Raw genomic sequence first — 26,905 nt, 5'->3', positions numbered from 1 at the left:
CACTGTAAACGAAATAAGTAATAAGATACAAAATGGTAAATTGCATTCAAATTACCTGTATCCGTAAATAAAATATTTACTTTTAAAAAAATCCCAAGATCTCAATAAGAGGCAGACATCCAAAACCTATGTAATAATGAATATAACACTAAATTAAATCTACAATAAACTATTTTACATTTTTAAATGTAAAAAGATTTATAATAGATACATGTTATTCACGACAGGTAGGGCAAGTTTGCTGGTTATGGTCCAACTTTGTAATGGATCTCCTTTTATATCATCAAAGAATCAAGTTTTCATAAATGGGAGACAAAAAACTAAAGAAAGCCTCGCGTTATTAAGGTCAGAACATGTAAATATTTACATAAGTTAGGTATATGGATACAACTCTTCCCAAATAATGAAAAGACGAAAACACGACCCTCGTGTTTGCAATGTAGCAATTGCTCAGTATTGGTACACCCACTCGCCTTTCATAAGCAATCTTGGGGAAGATCTTTCGCCAATATCTTGCTTTGCTCTGAGGCACTACATTTTCACACCCCAAAATAGATGGTATTCCCAAAACTGTCATTCCAGAAAACATCACAAGCTGCCCTCCAATTCCTCAAACCTTTGGGCGATTGCATCCTGCTGTTTCCCTTTGTAGACTTGTGTCAATGATTGTATTGCATTGCATATCATCACTTTCTTTCTGTCTGTAATGATTTTATCTTGAACATCAAGCTCACCCTCAACCGATGAGCACAGTCCCTTGAACCAATCTTCAAGGATCAATGCTTTCTAAAATAATATAAAATTAACTCATGGTAAATTTTCATCAGACATCAATGATTATTTGAAAGCGTAATAATACTATTATCTGCATCTATTTCAGACAACCAGATGAGTGATAGAAATCATACATCTATACCTCAAGTTGGACCATATAACTGAATCCATCAAGATTGTTACACATGTAGATTACCAATAACTGACGTAAAACTTCCTAAGCGTGGCAGTTTGTCATTTGAGTTAAAAACTATAGTAGAAAAGATTAACTATATTTTACAATCCGCTTCAATGATTATTACCACTTTCATGACTATGTCTCCCATAGTTTTGGTCAGCAAAGAAATGGGGGGTTTATGCTCTATTTCTTTAAACGAATCTAAAGCAATCCCTTGAGATGGGGGGTTATAGGCTTCTGCCAAACTGCAGTTGTCCTGCAAGAACAGCAATTTCAGACTAAATAGATATTATGCCTTCCCTGTTTAAACATTGTTGGGATCACCTATACAATGATTGTTCCCCAGTGTTTGTTTGTGTTTGGCTGGGTGTTCTCTTTCTCCTGTCATAAATCAGAGGCAATGGTGGTTTGCGAACTGATTAGTAAAATGTCAGACAAGATGTGTTTCAACACTGACAATACTTTTGGATGGTTTCTCTTCTTTGATTGGTTTCTGTGCCTTTGATTCCGGCCAGTTTTAGTTCTATCTTGGTATTTATTATTATTCTTCTGGTTGTGTGTAATTTGAGTGTTGCTCTGCCCCTCCTTTTGGGATTTCTTTCATTCACAACTAAAGTACCTGGGCAGTGATATTGAACTGGACATGATGACTGATGCGGTGTGACTTACCTATAGTTAAGTGAGATTGGATTGGATTGGCTATGAATGTAAACTGGTATCCACATCAATCCTCATGACTCATCTGCACTGCAACAGAAATTGCAAAAGATGAGTTGCTGCCATTGTGACAAACACAACACTCCACAACAACCATGCTGAGCTTATAAGGTCTCTCCTTGAAATTAATACATGCTTCCTCATAGCTCCTACTTCGAAGTTCACTTTTGTGTGGGACTTAGAATGGGATGTGATGTTGCATCCCATTGCATCAAATCAAGTTTTCCAACAGAAGAACAGGTGAGAAGGTAAATCCCATCTGCAGGCCCCATCATTATTTTCATCAATACAGATAAATAGCCAACCAGCAGAAGCCTTAATGATGCTTTCTCCTTTTCAATAAATCTGAGAAACCATCCTCGTAATGCATGACATTATATATCACTTGTGGGGCAAGTAAGACCCATGAAATATCAGTTACTACCTAGGTTCATTCCAACATCTTCAAGTGTCAACATAGTAATTAGGGTTTTTATCTTTTTCTTAAGAACATGGTTTCAGACATATGCTTCTCTTTTTATTCTTTCAACAAGACATTGGTTTCCTAGAATAGCAATCACAGGTTTAACATTTTTTTTATGTTAGTTGATGGAGAACCATGTGTCAAAAATAGCAAATAACTTTGCTGTTTCAACATTAAAACACATTCCTAGGAAAAATTTCAGCTGGAAAACACAAATTAAACACCTACAATATAGAACCACAACACACAGCAAAAAGCTGTCTCACTAGAATTAGAAGACATCATTGTGTCCTATAAATAAAATTTTCCAACAAAGCTGTCTCACTGAACTCAGCTACATGAATCAGAAGAGGTCTGCCTCCTATAATAAATCATGTCCAGCTTCAAATAATTGCAAACTAAAACTCTTGCGAAAAGACAGCAAACAAAATTTTATTTGTGTTTTCAAGTCTATTGTAGTTAATGTGCTTGATGTATCATGTATCAAGTACCATATTCTTGTAGTAATTTTAGTTTTCAAGCGTTATTCTTAATTTCAATTTAGTGTATATGCAACTAATTTTCACTTTCATACAATTTTGTCTCTACATTGCATTTTAAAAAATCAAAAAAGAAAAAAGAAAGTACACTGCAACAATTAACATATTATCAATATATATTTTTTGTAAAGGATATCAACTAATAGAAACATTAATCACAATAAAATACTTACCTGAACTAAAAAATCTTTCAACTGATCATCATCCGTGCTTGATGTAAAGCTTAGAACATGTAACAATGTCAAGGTAAGCTGCAAGAGCAAATTGAGGAATTCACTTATTCCAACATGGAAAAAACATAACAGAACAATGTTGTCGTTCCATTAATAAACCACGGAAAAAAGGATAAGAATACCTAGTCGGCAGTTTTAACCAAGGTTCTGAAAATCGAACCGAATACTGAACCGTTCAAGTTGTTGGTTTAGAGGTTTGACCAATTTAACCAGGGTGCAACCGTATTATCCGGACTATAATAAAACAATATATTTGTATATTCAATTATATATATTAGGTTATAAATAAGGATAAAAATTTAAGATAATAAGTTACTAAAATAATGAAAACCTTTTAAATGTAATTCAAACTATTGATTTGACAATTTGTTAGAACTCAAATAGCACTGTTGATATATTTTTAAGTACATCTAATATATATTTTGGTAGAGGTCTCATGTATATTTAAGTAAATAGTTTTTGATCCATCAAAAATAAAACAAACAAAAATATAGCTTTTGATTGGTTTTGGTCGGTGTTCATGATTGTTTTTTCTTTTCTTGAGTTGATTTTTTATAGTTGTTTTAAAAGAGAAAGGAAAGTAATATTGATAAAAGGGCATATGTCCAAGAAGACATGAACCACAAAACATTAGAAAACCCTAACTCTTTAGCAACATCTACTTGGTTACTTGCTTTATTCTACTTCCTCTGCTATGCCAGGATTCTCTATGATTCATCATCCTTCCCTTGAACATTGTTTTTGGACACAAACTGCCAAACCAGACAGTTTCTGGGTAAGCGGTTCCCAGTTTTGGCCCCTTTTTTTTAGCTCTAGTTCTGGTTTATGATTTGAACAGTTTTGATTACTGTCCAAACCAGACTGGTCACAGGTTCCCCGCAAAAACTGGTTTGACCTGCCGGTTCAGTATGGTTTTCAAAACATTGGTTCTAACTGCCTTGCTAGATGGGATAGGACAGCGGGGACAACTGTGATAACCAAATATAGAATGGCTATTCTGCTATCTCAATCATAATTTAGAATTCTATTAATACCATGAGTTTAAATTTGTATATAAAGCACAACTCTGTGGTTGCTATCTCATAATCATGATTCTAAATATTCAGAACTCTACTAATACCATGAATTTATTTAAATTTTAACCATTAGATAGTACTTTTCTGTTTTAAACTCAAGATATATGCCAAAATTAATTCCATTTTCCTTCCAAAAGTAAATGCCAAGAAAAATGTCAAAAACAAAGATTGAACTCAAATTATCTCGTTCCAGAGTTATAGCAGAAGCCCTGTAAATGTGAAAAACAAACTAGTGAAGAAACAGCTACACCTAAACATTTGATGCACAACCACCATAGTGTAAATTAAACCATTAAAAATATTTAAATCCACATGGAGTTGATGGATATGAAGTAGGACCTGTTTTTGTAATGAAACCCTATACTTGAAATTTGATGGCCCCGAAATTTGGTCCTGACCTATATTCTCCATTACATCCTCCACACATTGCACAATATCCGAGAAGGATGGGCCATAATCTGGTAAACATGAAAGAAAGAGTTATTTTCAACTGATGACTTCAAGTTGAAAATTGTCTGAATAAAGGGCCTGATTAAAAACAGGCTGAAATTAGGCTTTGTGTATGTATATTCACTGTCAAAATTGACAAGACTTAAAAACAAAATAAATTGCAGATATTGTATGTCTTTTTTCTTTCATCAAAATTTTAGAATTTCATACGCAGCACATTAAACATATAATTCAGGGTCATCCATTTTAGAATTTTAATGGAACAATTTTGATTCAACAATGAATACATTATCTTAGGAAAATTAGCATAAGATAATAATTACATTTTATTACTTAATATTTAAGAAGTGTCTAACAGTTTATGATGTAACCTTTCTTACTTTCGGTCAAAAACATTAGTGTAGACGATTAATGGAAATTGATGATAAGAAAACATTATACCATGCACTGACGCAGGCACAGCCAATGCAGCTGCAGCTTGTATTCTGATCTTATAATTTGATGACTCACGTAATAATTGCAGAAGAACACCATAGACATCGGAAGCCCTACAAACAAACAAAAAAATATCATTTTCCACTACATTTCTGTAACAGATATATCACAGACGAATTATATATTCACCAGGAGGGCATACAGAAAACAATACTTTTGTTGTATTTCACAAGGTTGCATAATTCTATAGCTACATACATGAAATCAACTGTTATAGTTACATATCTGAAACCAGGGTTTGCAGAATAACTTGGTCAAATTTACTCAATCCATACACCCACATTCTTTAGTAAATAGTAGCGAATAAAATATATTCATATAAAAAAATTATTGTAGTAATTTATTTGTAGTAAAGACTTCATCATCCATGCAATGGTGTTATTGACTTTGGAAAGCTTGGTTAAACCTTCAGAGTATATTACATCAGGAAAGTTAAACATTGTGATGGAAAGCTGAGAATACACCTGTGTCTTTGTTTTGATCTATCAAAACTTCAAAGTGTGCATTCAAATTGACCATTACATGTAATATCATATGCATGTCAACAAAATTTTAAGAGGCAAATATGATGCCGCGTCTTTACCAGTCCATATCTTGCAAACTTAAGGTCTCGTTCAGGAATAGATTGCCTAGAGCATGGCAAACGTTCCACTGGACCTGTCACACAGATACTCGAAGTTAGGAAAAAGATAACACGCATTGCTGACAACAAACAAAACTTACAATCAAATTGTGACAATGTAATTATTGTACCTTAACATTCCCTGTAACAACACAAGAAATGAGTGCCTTAACTATCCTTTCCAATCTGCAATAATTTTCATGATAATCCAATTGGTAATGGTTCGAATTAGACCTTTGACACTTGATGAGATTCTGACTGCAAGAATATCCTTCAGTCCTTGGGCCCAGATGGTCCATTGACATGTCTTGAAATCTCGATGTTGAACATTTAAAGATTCTTGAAATATATCCAAGAGCCCGAACAGCGTTAGATTTTACCTAGTATCGAGAAATAGAAGGAATTGATAAAAAACAAAGAATGATTGGACAACTGCATCTAATGGTGTCCATTATGAACATAGAATTAAAGAAGTATTTAACAATATCTATATTATATCTTAGAATATCTCACATCATATCTAATTTAACATAGATTAAGATTCTAGTATTATTAAATAGGGTTTGGTATATTTCTTTTTCTATCAAACCCTATCGCATTTCATTGGACAACTGTATATAATTGCGTCTGTTAGAATAGAAGTATTCAACAATATAATATATCTTAGAATATCACATATCATGTCTTTATTTAACTGGGATCAAGATTCAAGTATTATCAATAGGTTTTGGTGCATTTCTCCCTATCGCATTTGATTATATCAACGTATTTGTAGCCTTTCTCTCATCTCTTTCTCTCCTATATAAAACCCCCAGTCTCAGCCGTATCATATAATCCATTGTGCAAAATGGTAATAAAAACCACACTTTATCACAAATTCATCACCGAAGAAGAATGGAAATCGACATACAGAAAATAAATCAACCCACCTTGTCTCCATCCTCAGTAAGATGCAAAGCACATTCACTTAATGATACAATCAATTTGGGGTTAGAATTTGAACCTGCATCAAAGATTAAAATAAAAGAAAGCAAGGAGCAATGTAAATAGATTACCAAAAAGAAGACACCAAATGGTTGAATATTCAATCACACAAGCAAAATTAAACTCACCCATATATTCCAAGCTAACTGTGTGACGAATAGCGTCACAAATATTTGCCAAAGCCCACGAAGCTGTAATCCTCACCTAATTTAAGAAAATAGAAAATAAAAAAAAAAGGGAAAAAAACTGAGTTCCTGCTTAGATAACTAAACTTGGTACAACAATGTAAGTAGCAAGGCCAATCTTACTGAGATTAGGGTATGACAAGTGTTAATCTCAACAGCATGGATAAACCTGTCAAGTACCTCTGCACTACAGAGACCATACAAACTTTTTAGCTAATCTAAGGAATTAAATATGAAATATTGAGAACTAAGATATCATAAGATTAGTACTACTTCTACGAGTTTCAGTACAACCTCTGACAAACTTGAGGAAAACATGAAACAACACCAATAGCTCGACAGGCAGCAGACCTCACCAATGGAACATCGTCATTTATAGCAGCATTGATCTACAAAAGGTTTAAAAGAGAGACGTTAATTCATAACAAGAAAAAGGAATTAAATATGGCATTGAGTGTGATAACTTACTAAAGAAGACAAAATGAAGCCTTGCTTCTCCATAGTGAATGAGATGAACACCGAAGAAGTCATCCCCGCAAAACATGTAATGGATGCAGCTCTCACCTTTCAAGTGGAAGAAACAAAAGACAATAAATATGGAGAATGCTAGCAGTAGCACAAGCTCTTGCTACTGAGATTGACACTAAGCTTACCCATGGTGTATGCTTTGTAATCCTAGCTTTAGTTATGAATTATAATGCCTCATAACTTGGGGATAGTGTCAAAAATCATGTGATGCATTTACTGAACATTAAGTACCGATCTTATTTCCAAACTTTATCACATCCTTGCATGACATGACATCAATCTTACCTACAAATTAGTAATACTATTATGCCTAGCCCATTTTTTAGATTTTTGCCTTGCTGGTTAACCAAAAGCTTACAACCCAAAGTATCCAATTCGGTACTTCCTTTGCCTTTTCTCTCTACACATTCAGTTTCTTGTTCGCGTATAAAGTTGGATATCCTAGTCATAGCATTTAGTATTCCTATTGATTTAAGTAAGCCTATATTCCAAAATCTTAAATGAATCATACTCCTATGTACTAACTTTCAAATCTAAACCCTAAACAGTATATCCATCTGAAAAAATGATTTTTAAAATAAATATTATTACCAGTGAAGAAGAATGACATAAGATACAAGGCATATGTTTCTCGATAGCCTCACACCATTCATGAATCCCACATTCAGATGCCTCAGAATTTACTACATCATCATCTTTGCCTTCTGATTCATACAATGGAGCAGATGACACTTTCTTCCCCCTTATGAAATCAGACGCAAATGGAATATCCGCCAACTTATCATCCGAAAGATCTTCTGTTCCTTGAAATCCAGATAACGCACGAAGACACTCATCCAAAACCTTAAAAGTTATAAAAGATTTATGGATACCCAATATTGATGGTGGTTATCATAGCATTAAAGCAAAATCAGCTATAGAAGTAAGAAACATATGTGTAATAGAAGTATCCTATCAAGGAATTTTAAAAGCATTTATATCATGTAAAGAACTCATGCCACACCAAACAAAGAGATGCTTTTAACAACAATTAAGACATGTTCTAGTAGGAAGGGTCCCACTGCATGAATCAATGTTATTGTTACTAGAAAAAATTATCATAACATGTAAATCTTTTCAGTTTCACCTATAGTGTTCCTAGGTTTCCCTCTACCATTGAACTACCCTTCATCTAATACACTCTCCTTGTTTAGGACAAGGAGATTTTCTTCTTAGAAACTAGAATATCACATAATATTACTATTGTAGAGTAATAAATACACTCTCAATTTGCCCCACTCATAACACATACATCAGGGAAGATAGCCTTGTGTGGCCTCCTACAACTAGTCATTGGTATTAATCATGTTGAGCATAGTTGTCCATATAAAAGATTTGACTTTAGAGGGAGCTTTGGACTTCCAAATGGGTTTATTAAGATGGAAATAACTTATGTTGGAGGAATGAGTACGAAATTGGAAGGAGGATTTACAACTAAAATTACCAAAGGAGTCGAGATCATATCCTTTTGTCAGGATTAGAAGTCAAAGGAAAACCATCAAAGGGACCTAATACAATCAAAAGCTCAAAAGGTTCTCTATCATTAAGGTTATGAAAAGAGGAAGTTCCAATAGAAAGTGGAGCCATGTGAAACGTAAAAGGACTGAATAGGAGAATCATGTTCGGAAGAATAGATGATAATGACATGGAAAGGCTAGTTTTTAAGAGGTATCTCCTATCCAAGGGTTTGAAAGTAAGGTAACCTTGAGAAATGAATTTCCAAGGGCTAGAAGGAGTAGTGCAAGTAACAGCATTAGCATCCCACCCATTCCTGTCCATACTATATTTACTTATGATAACTTGATGCCAAAGACATTGAGATTCTAATGGAAATACCAGAGCCATTATGCCACCCAAAAAAAAATGTTCTTACTTCCTAGACACAATAAGCCAAGACCTAAGCCTCCATTTTTAGGACAACAACAAACTTCCCAATTCGCCAAGTGGACCCTCTTCGAATCCAAAGTGCCATACCAAAGTAAGCCCCTCAATCTTTACAGCCATGTTCGCCACTCCCACTGGACTACGGAACAACAATACGTAAAGAGGAATACTTGAGAGGCAAGACTGATAGAGAGTGATGTGACCACCTAAAGGGAAGTAGGCTCTTTCCGAATTGCCAACCGTTAGAAACCTTCTCTACAACAGGACCCCAAAAAGAGAAATATTTACGATTTCCACCCATCAAAACACCTAGATAAACAAGAGGACACTCCAAAACGGGGCATCCAACCAAAAACGCTAAATCAGAAGGTCCTGAGGAGTTCTATTAATCCCAGCTATAACATTTTTGAGCATATTGATCTTTAAACCATAAGCACACTCAAAATTGAAAAATAGAGAGAACATTTAAAATGCTCGCCCTATCAATTTCCAGGAACAAGATGGTGCCATCAGCAAATTGTAAATGGATCTCTACTTGGGCTGAGTTCCACCCATACCTGGTGAATTGCCAAGTTATGAATGGACTCATAGCATGAAGTCATGCATTCATGCACTTTATTTATTTATCCTAAAATCTCATAATTATTATATCAATAGATTAGTGACTCCAAGCTTTCTACCATACCATAAACATTTGTGTGGAATTGAAATAGCCTTTTATTAAAGAAATCACTTCTCTCAAATGGAAAACAAAGTAGATGCTCAATTCATACAGAACTTATTTGAAATTAATTTTTTCCCGACTAGGTGGACCTGGTTACTTGGATCAGACAATGCAATAGTATCCTAAAAACAATACCGTAATGAACAAAAGAACTACATAATTTGGTAAGCATGAACACAAATAAACAACAGAATTCCTTGTCTACAGCGCATAAACATTTTAATTTATATTTTTGGTTACTGAACTATAAGACAAACAGAAAGGAACTAAAGGATGAGTCACTGAAGGATTTAAGAAGAATAAAGGCAAAATGAGTAATAGAAAACTTGCCACCTTAATAGCAGCTGCAAGAACTTTTTCACTAACGAATGTAGTAGGAGAACCACCATGTTCACTTGACTTCCTTGAAGATATTTCAGGGTATCCAAAACTAAGGAAACCAGACACAATTGCAGAAACTCGTTCCCAACATGCAGTGACTATGTTGGGGTAATTGTGGCAAACAGCCTTCAGTGCCTGCAGAAGATCATACTGAATCAGCTACCATGATATGTCAACTTATTCTTGAAATATCAATAATGAAACACATCAACTAATTAACTATTGGTTTGAACTTTCCACTCAGCTCTTAGTGTAACTGTGTAACTAATCATGACAAATAGCAAGTGACCAAATTAGATTGAAGAATAAAGCATATTACAGTCGCATTTAAAAGCTTAATCACCAAATTTGCAGTACTGTGTACACCATCTAATTTCAGCAGCCACTCCCAGAATAAACCATCATGAAAGATAACAGTTACATTATTTTTGAAACAACATAAGTTTGTCCAAAGTATGTAAGAGTACAAGAATGGAAGAGAATAGGCACACAGGTCAGACAAACTTTGACAACTACGTGCACCGTCACACCTCCTTACAACCAAATCAGCAATATATGTCGAAAATGTATATTAGCCAACAAGATTACCTGAAGTGCCTCAAGGCAAATGGTTGGGCAGCTCCATTGCAATGAATACTCAAATAACATGACGAGAACACCTGACTTCTTTTCATTTTTAATATAACCTGAACAATGGCCAACAATTATTTACTTTAAGTCAAACCAATAAATATGAACAGCCTGACAACAATTATCAGTCAACACAACCAATAATATTTTGTAGCTAAACATGTGCTCCAAAGAAAAAGTTTATCGAATTAGAATGCTACTAGTATCTAGCACTAAGAAGTGATACTGCAGATATTGTCACTAGTGAACATGAAGAAAAACAAATCACGAGGAAAACTTAAGGAACATGCTTATATCTTGTCATGAGAGCATGTACTTGAAATGTAGACACAATAGTAGTTGATTAATACTCTGTCATAGGTATGCAAACAAATCAAGACTACAATTCTAAGTTCTAACACTCTACTTAAGCTGAAGCACAAAGATAATACGCATTAAGCTTGTTTGATGTAATGGGAATTTATAAAAATAATGTTCTGAAATAATGCCACATATAATCATTGAGTAGGAAGTTTACATGTACCAACCCCACCAGTAGCACCCCAGTGGGGTGGTTGAATCTGCACTATCCAGTCTGTCACACACATCAAGCAAAAGAATGTATGTCTGCATCTATTTCTTCTTTTTTCTGTCCATTCTCCAATTATCTATTGACCAATAAATGGTTCATTTCTTCTGTGTCTCTGTTTCCCCTTTATTTCCCATTTTTGTTTTTTAATTTCAGTAATGCTCTGTACCTTTCTTATCTAATTCTATTTCTGTTCGCTTCACTTATAGTTTTCAGCTCTGCTCTCTGTGAGGAGATTCAGTTCCAATTCACTTGCCATTCAATTTAGTTCTTCATTAATCATTTCTATTTTACTTCTCCATTTTGTGTTCGTTTCTCATTAATTTTTTCATTTCTATTATTCTATCCTTGAATCTTTTGAACTTGGCTTTCAGTTCTCCATCAAGATCGTAATGTCAAACCTATACCTCCAGCTAGAAAACAATCTGTTGAGGCTCCACCAGTCAGGTGATCATACAAAGGGAAGAGGCATGTTAACCATCATGATTGCTACCTTTTCCCTTTAGAAAGTAAGAGACGGATGCATTCCAAATTTGAAAAACTTAAAGTTGTTTCTAGTCATTTAGCTAGGAGATGGATTAAGGCAACAAGCAACAACAAAGCCTTATCCTATTAAGTAGGGTCGTTGTTAGGGATATGGTTTTTATGAGGTGCTCAATGTCTCATTTCAAGAAGTATGGGATACTTGATGTTGTATTTAAGAGTTGTTCTTTCGTTTCATTAAGTAACAATGGTATTAGAGTCAAGTTGTCAGAGGCATGGAAAGGACTATCTATAGGCTGGATAAAGGTAAATGCCAAATTCTAATAGCCAATAACCAGGTGGCTACCCTAGGTCAGTATCGATAGAATGAAGCCACCGTGGACGTCTGCTCCCCAATTATGGTGTACTGTAAGGCACTTTGGTATTATGGGCTGCACAAAGGCCCACATCGAAAAGTATGAAATGCTTGATTTTGTAGGAGCAATTCTTCCCCCTTAATAGCTTGCTTTTAAAGTGTGATTCTCCACTTTCCTTTAGGTACTTAAAAGTTGGCTGCATGATCAAATAATGCCATTGTGCCTATCATGTATCATGTTTGCAATAAGGTCACTTATGCTTAAATCTCTCTTTTGGCCACCACATTAAGAGTATTTTTAGGTCTTCCTTTGCCCCTAACCACTATTCATTTATCCATATGATCAACCTTCCTGACCAATGTTCTGCTAATTTTTGCCCTATATGTCCAAATTACCTAAAGATGAAATTCTATCATCTTTTCAACAATGGGCTTCACTTCAACCTTGTCTCTCATGTTCTTATTCCTTATTTTGTCCATTCACGTTTAATCATTCATCTATCTAAGCATTCTCATCTAAGTCACACTAACCTTATGTTCATGTTCACCATTTGCAGCCCAACATTCTGTTCCATACAATGTAGTTGGTCTAATGATAGTATAATAAAACTTACTCTTAAGTTCTAAGGGTTTTTTTTTTTCGTTACATATAAATCTTGAAGCACTACATCTGACCTCGCTTGAATCCTATAGTTTACATCATCTTCTATTTCTCCATTGACTTGTATAACACAACCAAGAAAATTCCTCTGCTACACCACCTAGGGTTCTCATACAAGTTGTATCCTTATCTTACATGTTCTTAATTGTACAAATATATGTAATTTTTACTCCCTTCTCTGTTCCTATCATATACCTTTTTTCCAACTCAATGAAGACCATAAACAATTCCTTCTTGTTGCCCTTATTCCTTTGTAATTTCCATAATTTTGTATGTCCTCCAATATCTTCCTTCACTCAATTAATATCTTAGGCTTTAAAATCTCATTAAAAAGCTTGGTTGACCAACAGATGTCTTTCCCTCCTAACTCTTTCCAAACATCAATCGGTATATTGTCCGAACCCATTGATCTACAATTCTACATCTGGTTTTAAGAGATTCTGAAATCGCAAACTTATTTCTATAAATTACAAAGGCATTTGGGATCTTGAAGAAGCTCCTCATGGAATCAAGAGTGAACCCTACATTTTAAGAGAATGCGAATTGACTTCTTGCACTTTCCAGAATATGCAAATTAACCATTCTTTTAATTTTTCTACAATTTGTTAATGAAAATAGCACATATTCGAGAAAAAATAACCAGTTGTGCATTTAGGAACATTCAGGGTAATTGATTTGGAAATGACCTGGAGTGTAAGAGAGCATACACTTATTTGATTAACATGCACATTAACAAAAATGCACAATGTTGATTTGCGCCTTTGTAAAATGCAGAAGAACAAATGTGCATAACTTATAATTCAAGGTGAAGCGCCTTTCTCCTTTCATTTTATATAACATTAAGCATTAAAGCAAATTACTTTTGATATCAAAGAACTATCTAGATCTACCTGAAGAAACCTCCTCATAAAGCATCTTCCGCACTTCAGTTGATGGAGAGGAACATAGAGCTAGAGTCAAGCAACCAACAGCAGCAGCCTACTATTACATTTGAGTGTTATATATAGATGTTACTGCACCAGAGGGAAGAAGAGAAGTATGAACAATCACTCAAAGGAAAAACTAACCAATAGACTACTCTGGTCACTTTTAAATTGAAATCCCTCTCTTATCCTTGTTCTAACAGATGTCACAACAGTAGCCAACAAATTTGGTGGCATTCTTGAATATCTGAAAAAGCAACAAACGTAGTTCAATACCAATTTTTCATGAAGAGCAATGGATAAGAAATAGAAAATCTTGGCTCAACAGCAAAAGAAGCCTTCAGACCAGATCCACAGTCTATCATGAGTAGGCACCACATGTTTTTCATACACCATATGGATGTTCAGAATCTCATCTACGTATATAAACATGTAATATTGGCAAAAAAAAAATTAAATTTCTTCAAAGAATCTCATCCAATATCTAATGCTATATCTATGGCATAATTAACACCCATGACATTTTCCAAGTATGCAGGTTACACAAGGCTATGTTCCCTAATATGTGTGTTACTTTTGCAATGTCTTGGGGCTGATATTTTATAGAATATTGTTTGGTATTTTGGTGAGTGTTGGGTGTTCCTTACAACTGTAGATTAGTTTTTCTGGAAGACAATCTCTGTGGCAATGTGCACCATACACCATTGTTCAAATATTGGGTTGGACTGCAATTAATGCACCTACGATGATGGATTTTTAGACAAGCAAGTTTTATGGGATACAATTTGTAGTTTAACCTCTATTTGGTGTAAGGCCCAAGGTCTTCTTTAGAAGACCGTCCTTTAAGACATGAGAGATTGAAAAGGTATGCTTTAATAATATCCTTTATCTTTCCTTGTTTCTCTTAACTACACCTATGTTACGTAGTCGGTCCCATGCCTGGATAAAGAAGAGGGTTGTGTTAGACCCTTGACAATCAACATAAAAGTTTGTCGAATCTTCATGACATGGACTAAACATGATAGTGCACTAAGGCTAGTCATTGCCTACAAGCAACGCGCTGTATGGTTCAAATATAATGTCAAATGAATAATGGCCGCTGCATCAATGCCTCGGTGTAGTGCAAAATGTGCAAGGATTCCCATGTTTTTGTCAACAGATGAGAATAAACAAGCTAGTTCACAAAGGTAAAGGAAAGGTAAAGATAAAGGTAAATGTAAAGATAAAGGCTACAGAATGTTGCAGTTTGGGAAATGGAATGTATGCACGCTTATGGGAAAATCTATGACAAGGAGAATGATTAACATAATGTGCCTACAAGAAACAAAGTCGGTGGGGACAAAGGCAGAGGAGGTGGATACTTACTGGTTTAAACTTTGGTATACAGGAAAGAAGAACAATAGAAATGGAGTAAGTATTATCGTGGATAAACAGTGCAAGAAGGGTGTGGTAGATGTTAAGAGAGTGAGCGGTCGAATCATTGCAATAAAACTTGTGGTGGAAGGAGAGACCTTTTATGTGATTTGCACCTATGCACAAGTGGGTTTGGAAGAAACACCATAAGACAAGTTTTTGGGAGGACCTAGAAAGTTGAATTCAAGACATACTGTTGAGAGATGAGATTTTCTTGAATAGAGACTTAAATAAACACGTTGGAAAAGATGTGAATGGATACAAAGAAATCCATGGGGGGGGTCATGGTTTTAGGGTTGTCGAAGACATCTCTAACTCCATATCTTTCCGCATTAGCTTTAGAAGTGCTTACTAAACATATTGAAGTACGCATATCATGGTGCATGCTTTTCACAAATAGCATCGTCCCTATGGGAGAATCAAGATAAGATTTAAATCAGAAACTAGATTTTTGGAGGGAAGCCTTAGAGGTGAATGGTTTGCCCACAAGCCATAGTAAAATGAAATATATGAAATGTAAATTCGACACAAGGAGGGGAAACACTAACAAAGAAGTGAAAATTGGAAAAAGCACCGTATCATAAGTAAAGAGATTTATGTAAACCATAGAATTCAAGTGGAGTTATGTGACAAAACATTACCTTTAATACTTCAAAGTAAATTTTATCTCACTACCATTATACCAGCTATGTTATATAGAACGAAACGGGAAAGGATGAGCATTAGCATAAGCATAAGCTTAGTGCTCAGAGATGAGAAAGCTTATATGGATTTGCGGCCAAACATGTATGGACAGAATAAAGGACAAATATAGAAGAGAAAGTTGAAAAGTATCTATTCTTAAAAAGATCGTAGAATCTCATCATAGATAGTTTGGATATGTGGAGAAAAGATAGGCAGTACATCCAGTTAGAAGAGTGGATTCAGATGAAAGATAGACAAGTAGCAAAAAGTAGAAGATTTAAAAAGACCATACACAACGGGGTCAAAAGAAATCTATGGACAAACGGTCTTATTGTAAATATGATATATGATAAGGCATAATGGCATCCTTTGAAATATTATTCATCTCTTCTTTTATATAAAACCAATGCACGCATCTTCCCCTCCCCCACCCCCCAAAAAACAAAAAAAAAATCCTGTCCAACTATTTCTACAGTACCCCTCTGATTTTAACTAGGTAACTATGCAAATATAGATTAAAACAACTGACTCGACAAAATTCTTATTTGGCTCCCACTTTCATCATCCTATTTCAGTTTTTCAACCCCAATGCATTTTAAATGAGACCAAAGAATATGACTGACTCCAAAATAACAGTATCAAACACCACGAAAAGCAAGAAACAAAATTGAAAGATTATCCCATTACAAATAAAACCAAAAACAGAAGGGAAACTTAAGATTGCAACTTCAACTGAAAAGTCCAAATAAATTGTATTGGAACAGAGGAACATACGGTGTAGATAATATCACAAGCCGAAGAATCTTGAACAACAAGGCCAGCAGTTTACCATGGGCCTCTTGCTGTATTGAGAACAGAATACCTACAAAATATAAATAAGGACACAAGTATAAATAGCTAAGAAAAAGTTATTCGTGGAAAAGTAAAGAGCAAAAAAATCAGCACAAAAAAAAAAATTTAAAACACCACCTAAGTCAGTTAAATTTCTCAATTTCTGTCGGTACCTCTATGAAGTTCCAGTAAAATCTTCCCAAGGGAACTTGAAAGAGCTGTAAAAGATCCAAATTTGCTAGAATCCTTATATTCTGCTACTTGCAAGAAGATGGAAGAAAGACCATCCAGCATGGCCACTAGTGTGGATGCAGATGCCATTCGCACCTACATAACATTGACAACCTTCTCTAAGCTGGTAATAACTATAACAAGAACAATAATATCATAGAAGAAGTCTAAAACCTAAACGTATTATAGCAGAAAAATGCCAGAAAACTTCGATATTGAAAATTGTGTTGGGCTAAAACTAACAGATCAGATGAATGCATATCAAAAGTATATGCAGCTACACTCAAATATAATTATATAAAATAGAGCTATTACCTTCAAACATGGATCAAATAACAAGCATGTCATTAAAGTTGCATCACGCTTCCTATGAATATGAAAAACTAAAAATTTAGTATTTTGAATATTGAAAGAAAAAAGCAAAGTCAAATAGAGAGAAAAAATATAATGGAAGTTCAATTTAAGAAAGGAAGGAGAATCCTTTCGTCATACCTTGGTTGTAGCACATCACTAGTTGGTAAAAGCAGGGACCATTGCATAGAGAAAGATTTAGAATCCGCTTGACAGAGCTCCTTCCAAACAATACCAAATTGTAATCCATAATTTAGCACACCAAAATAGTAATAAGGCTTAATTATTTTCTTGGTCCTTATAGTTTAAAAGTTTGTAATTAAGTCCCTATATTAGAAAAAATTTTTCAATTAGATCCTCTCAAATTATCTTTTGTTAGAAAATACAAAATATTTTTGGAATAGTCGTTTTTGCATTTGATGTAGGATGAAATTATGGAATATTCTAAAAGCAAATATTATAAGATTATTGCATTTTTCTAAAAAATAACTAGTAAAGATCAAATTACAAATTTTTATCTAATATAGGGACCTAATTACAAACTTTTAACCTATAAGGACCTAATTAAAAATTTAGGAATAAACTACCATTTCTACCCATATAGTGTAAGTTCAGTCTGAGAAGGGAAAACCCCAATATAGAGGTGAAGATTGGAGAAAATATCCTACGAAAAGTTAAAAGTTTTAAGTATCTTGGATGCATCATACAAGATAATGGAGAGATTGAACAAGATGTAAATCATAGGATCCAAGTAGGTTGGTCAAAATGGCGGATTGCATCTGGTTTTATATGCGACAAAAAAGTGTCTCTAAAACTTAAAGGTAAATTCTATCGCACCGCTATAAGACCGGCTATGCTGTATGGTACGGAGTGTTGGGCGGCTAAAGGAGAGCACGAACATAAGCTGAGTGGCAGAGATGAAGATGTTGAGATGGATGAGTGGTCATACGCGATTGGATAAAATAAGAAATGAAGATATAAGGGAGAGAGTTGGAGTAGCACCCATTGTGGAAAAGATGGGTGAATCGCGTCTCAGGTGGTTTGGACATGTGAGAAGAAGACCGATAGAACATCCAATCAGGAGGGTGGACGAGATGGAAGATGGACAAAAGGCGAAAGGCAGAGGAAGACCTAAGAAGACCATCCATGAGGTGGTCAAACGAGATCTACATGTAAACGGTCTCTCTGTAGACATGATACATGACAAAGCACAATGACGTCGTTTGATTCATGTAGCCGACCCCACTTAGTGGGACAAGGCTTTGTTGTTGTTGTTGTTGTTCTACCCATGAAAGTTGAAAACGCTGACATATCTACTCATAAAAGAAGGAAATTACAATATGTACCCATGAGATATGGGTATTGTACAACAAAATTATTCAAACACTAAAAAATCACCTAAAATCCCTAAATTACCATTTTCTTCACCACCACTTTTCTAATCTCAAATCTCACCACCACTCAAACTCTTCTTCACCACCACTCTCATCCCCAACTGCCACCATCACTGCCGCCATCCAAAATCCACAAGCTTCCCAGATGACCTCCCTCCACGCAGTCTCCGCTCTCTTGGCCCTCCCTTCTCTCAGTTACAGAGGCAGCCTCACTCACCATAATCACCTCCCTCATCCTCCCTCGCACGCCACCCTCAGCTGGCTCAGCCACCTCCAGTGATCTCCAACTCCCCCAGATCGTCGCCGCCAGCTTAGTCCCTACCAGATCTACTCCTTCTCGCCATAAACTCATAAGACATTTTCTAATTCAGAATTTCTACTACTCAACATCCATTCAAAACATTCAGAAACAAAAACTCCAGATTTACAATCAGAGCTTCTGGATATGGTACCAACCAACCTGGATGCAGAATTAAGCTCTTTGGACGAAGGTGGTTGTGGGTGGCGCGAAATAGACTCGGCTGAAGAAGCCGACGATAGAACCCCTTTGAACACCAGCGTCGCGCGACGAACCGCCAACAACAATGCCGTTGTGAAGGAGAAGCGGAGCAAATAAGGCAAAAACAAGTTCTATTTACCTTGATGGAGCAATAATGGGGAAGGGCGAAGATCTCAGATCCGTGGGTTCCGACGCAAACTTCTGATCGTGGCTATGCTACCACCACTCAACGGCGGTCTTCCCTTGGGACCAGAAAGATGAGACGCGAGGCCACGGATGACGATGACGCCACCAGAGAGAACAATAGCACGTAATAGAGAGAAGAGAAAAGGGGGAGGCTGGCTCTCTGGTCTGGGAAGGGGTGAAAAGGAAGAGGGGGAAGACGATGGTAGTAGTGCTGGAGACTGGAGAGAAGGATAGTTTAGGAATTTCATTTAATTTTTTAGGGTTTGGATAATTTTGCTTGCAGAAGCCATATTTTATGAGTACAAATGGTAATTTTCATCTTCGATGGGTAGACATGTCAGTGTCTTCAACCTTTATGGGTAAAAATGGTAATTTACTCAAAATTTAGTAAAGCTATAGATACTAATAGAATAATTGAACCCAATAATAATAGTAATAGTAATAGTAATAATAATCATAAATGTGACTCGTTACAAAAAATAAAAGGGGGGAGGGGGGGAAATAGAAAGTCAGTAATTGCCCGTCATTGGCTCTAGAGGAAATATGTCCAAGATCTATCCCACTTATGTGTTCTTGAGGCAAGAAAGGGGCAAAGTGAACAAAAAAAAGACTCTCTCTCTCTTAATTGTATTACAAGTCCTAAGTTGATCAAAGATATGGCCTCTATGATCCTTCTCTATGGAGAAATGCTCACATCTTTAATTAACTCTTGGGTCTGAGTTAGACACACTCATTCTAATATGATATCAAAGTCTATCCAAACCAATGTTAGTTGGGTCACCCTGAAATGTCCAATCCTGCAAACTTCACACTCTAGAAGTCTGGTCCTAGGTGTGAGAGTTTATTACAAGCCCCATGTCAATTAAAGATATAGCCTTTTTTGTTTCTGTAAGTGTAAGCCAACTCTCTCCTCTTAAGCTAGATTTTGAGATTGAGTTCAGACCGTTCAATTCTAATATAGTATCAAAGTTGATTGAATCCAATGTAGTTGGGGGGTCACCCGCAAATGTCTAGTCCTGCAAACTTCACACTCTAAATATCCAATCCTACGCGTAAGGGGTTTTACTACAAGTCTCATGTCGAACAAAGATATGGCCTTTGGTCTTTATAAGTCTGACCCAACCCTCACCTCTTGGGCTAGTTTTTTGTGGTTGAATTAAACCCAATCAATTCTAATGAAATTAAACAGAAGCAATTACTTTTCATGCCCCATCTTGTATTATTCTTTCTTCATTTTAATGATATTTTTCTTTTAGCTTTTCCACACACCTACACTCATCGTGCAGTTTGGTTCCATTTAAACAACAACAACAACAACAACAAAGTCTTGTCCCACTAAGTGGGGTCGGCTACATGAATCAAACGACGTCATTGTGCTCTGTCATGTATCATGTCTACAGAGAGACCGTTTACATGTAGATCTCGTTTGCCTACCTCATGATGGTCTTCTTAGGTCTTCTTAATTTGGTTCCATTTAAACAAAAGCAAGATTTTATCACCTCTTCAATAAGATGAGTTCATAATATAAAATAATTATAACATCAACATGGTTTGACAACCATTCATACTTTTTACTTCAAATAACAATCTCTAGCAACACAAACTTATCAGTTCATTAAGGAAAGAAGAAATATATAGTGCTTTTCATTTTTACGACAACAAATAAATAGAATTTCACCCAAAGCAATTCGGATATAAAATTTCTACATCTTATGCTACTAAAAAATATTGCTTTCTGAAACTAATGCTGCAGAAAGCAAGTTTAAAGAAAAATTCAAAAGAATCCAAATTTGAGGAATTGGCTTCATAGTGAGTTTGGACTAGTTTGTTTCGGGATAATAATAGGTTATTTATCTATCACTCAAGTTTCGAATATAATGAAAGTTCCAACAAAGATTATCCCAAAATTCAATGATATATATCCCCTTTGTTTCCTAGCCATTATGGATAATGGGCCCAAAATACTTACAATATTACGAAAATAGGTCAAACATTGCTTCTATGTTCAACAAAGCTATTGTATTATGAACTCTGTTAAATCAAATACTTACCACTAGACCAAAAAAATATTTTTAGTTAGGGTGCAACTCATTTTACTTAAACTCACTTGGCCATTACCAAGTGTCATGGTCTGATTTGACATCAACCATATATGGGCCTTGCCAAGGTGGGATCCTTGCCTATTACCAACAATCCCTCCACCCTGAAACATGTCAAAGTCCATGCTATCCAAGAATCAAGCCTCCAACCCAATCTAAGGCTTGGTTTGGTAAAGCTTTTTGAAGATGTGCTTGTGCTTTTTAAAAGCTCAAGCTCCTCATTTTGTGTTTGGTAAATAAAAAAAATCATGTGCTTGTGCTTACAGTTTTTAAAAGATTAGGGTACTTTTGAAAGCACCTAACATAGAGTTTTTTAAAGTTGACTTGTACTTTTCAAAATTTAAAAGTCTAATATTACCTCATATATTAACTAATTTCTAAATTTAATGCTTGCATTTATGTCTATTATAGTATTTTTAAATTTTAAAAGCTATTTTACCAAACACAATTGATGTTGCTTATGTTTATTAAAAGTTGTTTTTGATTTGATTTACCAAACATAAATGCTACAACTTTTAAAAGCCATCTTTTAAAAGTTAACTTTTATAAGCTACTTTTAAAAAGTAAAAGCTTTACCAAACTAAGCCTAAATCCAACCTAATCCGGGTCTTGCCAAAGGTAGAATGTTAGCCTCCAACCTACATCCCTCTCCCCTAGTACCTGCATGCGATACTTGGGCATTACCTGATCACCAAACTCATGGCGTTGATTCTAATACCACTTATAGGAGCCAAAAAGCTATTAGTTAGGGCACAACTTTTTCTACTTAAATTAGTTGGCTATTACCAAGTGCCAAGATATAATTCAACTCTAACCTTGCGGCCTTGTCATAGCAGGGTGCTAGCCCATTGCCAACCAAATCTTTGCATTCTCTTTTACCAATTCTACGGTTTGTCGGATAGGAATAGGCATGTGGCCATTTTTCAGTGTAAAGCAACGCTTTTAGAAGAATTACCAAATATTTCAAGTGATTTGAAAGTTGAATTTCATTCATAGCTTCTTATCTAGCTAGCTTTTTCTTCCCTTTTGTGGTCCATTTGTGCCCCTACTTGCAAATTTCTATCTTCTCAATAGAACTCCTCTTTTATCCAACACAACTTTTCTCCCTTTTCCTAGCAAAGCTTTGAATTTGAAAATTGGGCAAAATAAACTTCAGATCTTCACTCTTAATTATTGAAGTTCTAATAAATTTACCTTAGAAAGTTGAGTAGGAAAAAAGGATGGAACTTACAAGCATCATCCTTCAAGATTTAGGTTTTCATATATAACTTTTTATTCTAATTTTTTTGGGGGGGTGGGGGGTGAGACTTTCCAATCTCATATATTCACAATACAAAGGTTGCATCACAATAGCTTTGAAATTTACCTGTATACAAATGAGGGCAGCCACTCTAACCCTTGAGTTCAGTGTTCCCCCGCTCTCTTTTGCTGATCCATCGCCATCACTAAAATCTGAATCTGAAGATGTAAAATTAACAGCAGAAGATTCACTATCTGATATATTTTGAGAATTCCAAGCTCTACTCAGCTTCATTTTTGAACACTCTCGCTTGCGCAAGTGTGGAGGCCTATAGGCAGTACGATTCGACCTGTTCACTTGTTCCCAGCTTGCTCGTGGACTCTCTGCATTACATTCCTTCTCCCCACGACCAATAAGAACCGGTGTACTTGGTGTTAGACCACAAAGTCCATATGTTAAGAACATTTGCAGAACGGCAACAAAAACTGACACCTAGAAAAAGAATCCATATGTCAAATTTAATAGGAATAAAAACACATTGATTTGTACTTCATAGTTCATATCAAAATAAAATGTCTTGACTTACATGATCAGAAACAGAGCATTTAGAATCAGTGAGGATCAAATGAAGACAGCTTAGAAAAGATTCATAAAACCTGCAAATAAGATACATCAACTTGTAAGAAATAACAAGCTGCCTAAGCATTATTATCTGCCAGTTTCATCACTGCCTCTGTCAATCACGCCCACATGCACACACATGCAAAGGCCGAGTTTTTTTTTTAAACTGAAAGCAACTCTACCAACGGAAAAAAAATGAAAAACACAAAAACAAAGCTATGAAGCTTCTAAATATCATACTTCGTAAAAGTCTTCTCAGCAAATGGGTTACCTGGACATCACATTATCTTCCACAAATGAACTTTTTTGTGCCAAGAAATCCATTGTTTTCCTCACCACCTATGTCAAAATAGATCATTCATAATATTTTGCTTGAATTAATAACTTAAAACAAAAATAGAAAGAAAGACTAAAGTAATATTGCATACCTTAATCATAGATCTCCACATATCAACTGAGAAGGATGAACCAGCTCGTGAGATTGCTTTGCTGAGCATCCCAAAAGCAACAGTCTGTAATTCACAGGAACTGCTTTCTATGGATAATCTCATATCAATCTTGTCTTTGCTCATTGAATGAGGCATCAACCAAAATGCAGCTTGATAGCTAGCAATAATGTCAAGTAGAAATTTAACCAGTAATGTATCTTCAGACTGCAACCATCTTCGTTGCGACGAAGTAATAATACATCTGGCCAGGAGCAGATAAAAGCATTACTGCAGTGATAAACCTTAAACTCTCTAAGCAATATCGCATTAAGAATATGCTTGGTTAGTAGTAAAAATTGAGGTAGAAATTTTCATAGATGAACTCAATGTGTCAATTCTCTTTTGACAGCATGAAAGAACCTGAAAGCCTGCAAACATTCAATAGCAGAGATTATTCCCGCGCTACTGCGAATTCTGTTTGACTCATCGTCTATGGCAACTTTTCCAGGGAAGAGATCCAGCATCTTACTGAAAGCATTAACAACACCGGTGAAAGATGAGGGATTCACATCGAAGGAGACACCACGACATATATCATGGATCTGTAAAATCAAAATATACGAGCAAGATCACTTTCGCTTCAAGAAACATTCGCCTGTAAAATTAAATCAATCAAGAATAAAGAAGAAAAAGTGATACCAAACGTGATGTCTGAGTATAAATATGAGTACATTCTTCTTGATTTAAGCAGCTGGCGGAAACTAAAACTAGTTCCATCAGAAACAAAATGTCCGACAAAACCTAGAGAGAGAGAAATTCGAAAGAAAATATCAGGATCAGATGTAGAGCGAAGAAGAAGAGAAGGAAGGAGTGAATGAGCGAGAAGAATAGGACCTCGTGAGAGGGAAGTTCAGGGAGCGCGGATAGCAAAGTGTAGGATTGGGAGAAGATGAGGTTACGGAGCAAATCGGGTGTGGAAGAGGAAGAAGGAGGGGCCGTCAGGGTTTCATCCCTCAGCGTCAAGAACGCAGTCCTCCACAACCTGACCGGCGGCGTTGGAGCTTCCGCTGCATTTGACGCCGTTTCCGCCATCAAAAGCAGTGAGTGTAGACTGTAGAGCGAGAGATCACTCAACAGTGACAACTGCACGGTGCTTTCCAGTTTGGATAGATTTTGGAGTGGTTTTGCAAAGTTTTTATTTTTTTAAAATAGGATATGAAAATTAGTTTTAAAAAATATTTTTAATAAGTAATATTATTTATGTTTAATAAATTATATTAAAAATAGTTTTTAATAAATATAAATAATAATATTTATATTTAGTAAAATAATTTTAAAATTTAAATAGTAATTATAAGATTTTTTTAGTTACCAACTATAAAATGAGTGTACAAAGCACTTATTTTAAAAATTTTACTAAATTAAGCCTACATGAAACTGATCTAGTTCTTTAAAATTGTTTAGTCATTTTAAAGAAAAAATAAGTTAATCTATACTATTTAATTACTGAATAATTATCATTTTATCTAACGAAAATATTTTTATAAAATAATTAAAAAAAGATAAAAGAGATTTTTTAATAGAAATTGATTTTATAAAACTTTCACTAAATTCAATACTTCGAATTCTAAAAAGTATATACCTTCTTTATATAGCAATGAATCCATTTTTCTTATACTTTATAAATGCTCTTTAACTAAGCATAATACGCCGGACACGTAATTCAAATTTATTTACTTTTAGACATTCTCCAAAATAGCAATTTGCATAATTTTGTAGGAATTTTGTACAAATTTTGAATTCATTTAAATACCAAGCTATTTCAATCAATTCAAAATTATTTACTTTTAAGCTTGTTAAAATTTACAAGCTAAACTCACAATTTGGTCATAGTATCTTTGGTTACTATATGAACGAGCTCTACTAGGATTTTGGATCAAGAAGAAAATTTGGTTCAACGTAGCACTAAAAAAAGTCAAAACTTGAGAAGAAGTTGATTTGAATCAACCAGGTGAAACAACAGACCTAGGTAATCTTCATACTGACGCTAATATGGATACTAGTGATCGACATCTAGAAACCAATGTTCAAGGACCGAAAGTTTTCTATAAGGATCATTTGCTCACTCTTACAGGTCCTAGCCTCGAAGGAGATAATATGGGTATTGAAAACATTGAGGAGTATGCCTCTGATCCAGAGAATCGCTGGTAAAAAGATATGGAGGAGGAAGAATCAGAGGAGAAACCTTTTGATCCCTGCTCAACTATTCCTGTCTCGCAAACGGAGTTTGAAGAGTGGTGCAAATCTTGGAAGAATGCCCTTGTGGTCAAGGTGCTAGGCAAAAAGTGTAGGTTTGGGATTCATAGAGCAGCGTATAAACAGATACTGGGTCAGAAAAAGGTAAGATACATGTCATCGATATAGATCGTGACTACTTTTTTGTTCATTTTTCATAGGAGGAAGACTACACTCATGCCCTTATAGAAAGACCTTGGATGGTGACAGGACATTATCTTATTATTCAAAGGTGGCGACCGTTCTTCCTCACAACTGAGAAGGCAGTTAAAAAGATTGCTGCTTGGATTCGTATACCTAACCTCCCTATTAAGCTTTATAACCATCGTTTCTTATGTAGAGTGAGTTTAGTGTTGGGGCATATGCTCAAGATTGACTGCACTACTTCTATACACTCGAGAGCAAGTTTGGTATGAAACATATTTTGACATATAATCAGGCTCCTCCAAACTTTGGTCCGTGGATGATGGTGAGAAGGCAATATCGACGTAAAAAAAAAAAAAGAGTCCTGCTGGAAGAGGTGCTTATTGCCATAAAGATCATTCCAAATATGGATATGAGAAAAATCAAGATGATGAGGATATGGGCAACGGCTTGAGATTTTCTATTTTGCATTAGGACAGTGAAGCAGATAGATAGCGAAGTGCATGAAGAAATTTAAAACAAAAGGCCCCTCTACGTGCTGAAAAGAAACAGCACATTCTAAAGAAGGTTTTGAGGTAAGGAGCTGGAAAAAAATCA

At 35.3% G+C, this 26,905-nt stretch overlaps 1 protein-coding gene across 2 annotated transcripts; it reads right to left on the bottom strand.

The window, feature by feature from the left end:
• Positions 1-245: 245 nt before the first annotated feature.
• On the bottom strand, positions 246-25,029 carry LOC107482440 (uncharacterized). Of its 2 annotated transcripts, none has more exons than XM_016102929.3 (27): positions 24,764-25,029; positions 24,569-24,670; positions 24,290-24,471; positions 23,870-24,131; positions 23,713-23,780; positions 23,407-23,476; positions 22,947-23,312; positions 17,544-17,623; positions 17,367-17,418; positions 16,994-17,147; positions 16,764-16,851; positions 14,037-14,139; positions 13,860-13,947; positions 10,861-10,958; positions 10,225-10,407; positions 7,836-8,087; positions 7,185-7,280; positions 7,011-7,105; positions 6,840-6,903; positions 6,660-6,735; positions 6,477-6,550; positions 5,679-5,927; positions 5,509-5,582; positions 4,872-4,978; positions 4,320-4,438; positions 2,845-2,922; positions 246-786 (listed from the first exon to the last, which is right to left on the bottom strand). In XM_016102929.3, the coding sequence occupies exons 1-27, from the start codon at positions 24,959-24,961 to the stop codon at positions 589-591; spliced, it is 3,576 nt and encodes a 1,191-aa protein (XP_015958415.1). In that variant the 5' UTR covers positions 24,962-25,029; the 3' UTR covers positions 246-588. The 2 variants fall into 2 exon arrangements, with proteins under 2 accessions (XP_015958415.1, XP_015958416.1); XM_016102930.3 differs by lacking the exon at positions 246-786 and adding an exon at positions 810-1,928.
• Between the last annotated feature and the right edge of the window lie 1,876 nt (positions 25,030-26,905).

The sequence above is a fragment of the Arachis duranensis genome, chromosome 4 (assembly GCF_000817695.3).
Source record: "Arachis duranensis cultivar V14167 chromosome 4, aradu.V14167.gnm2.J7QH, whole genome shotgun sequence".
In the NCBI taxonomy this organism is placed as follows: Eukaryota; Viridiplantae; Streptophyta; class Magnoliopsida; order Fabales; family Fabaceae; genus Arachis; species Arachis duranensis.
The sequence above is the reverse complement of the archived record's forward strand: the minus strand, read 5'-3'. Positions and strand labels throughout refer to the sequence as shown.

Coding starts and splice junctions, on each gene's coding strand:
- LOC107482440 (XM_016102929.3), bottom strand. CDS start 24,961: ATGGCGGAAACGGCGTCAAATGCAGCGGAAGCTCCAACGCCGCCGGTC. Junction 16,852..16,993: donor TTTACTGGAACTTCATAGAG/GTACCGACAGAA, acceptor TATATTTTGTAG/GTATTCTGTTCTCAATACAG. Junction 5,928..6,476: donor TTACTGAGGATGGAGACAAG/GTGGGTTGATTT, acceptor TCTCGATACTAG/GTAAAATCTAACGCTGTTCG.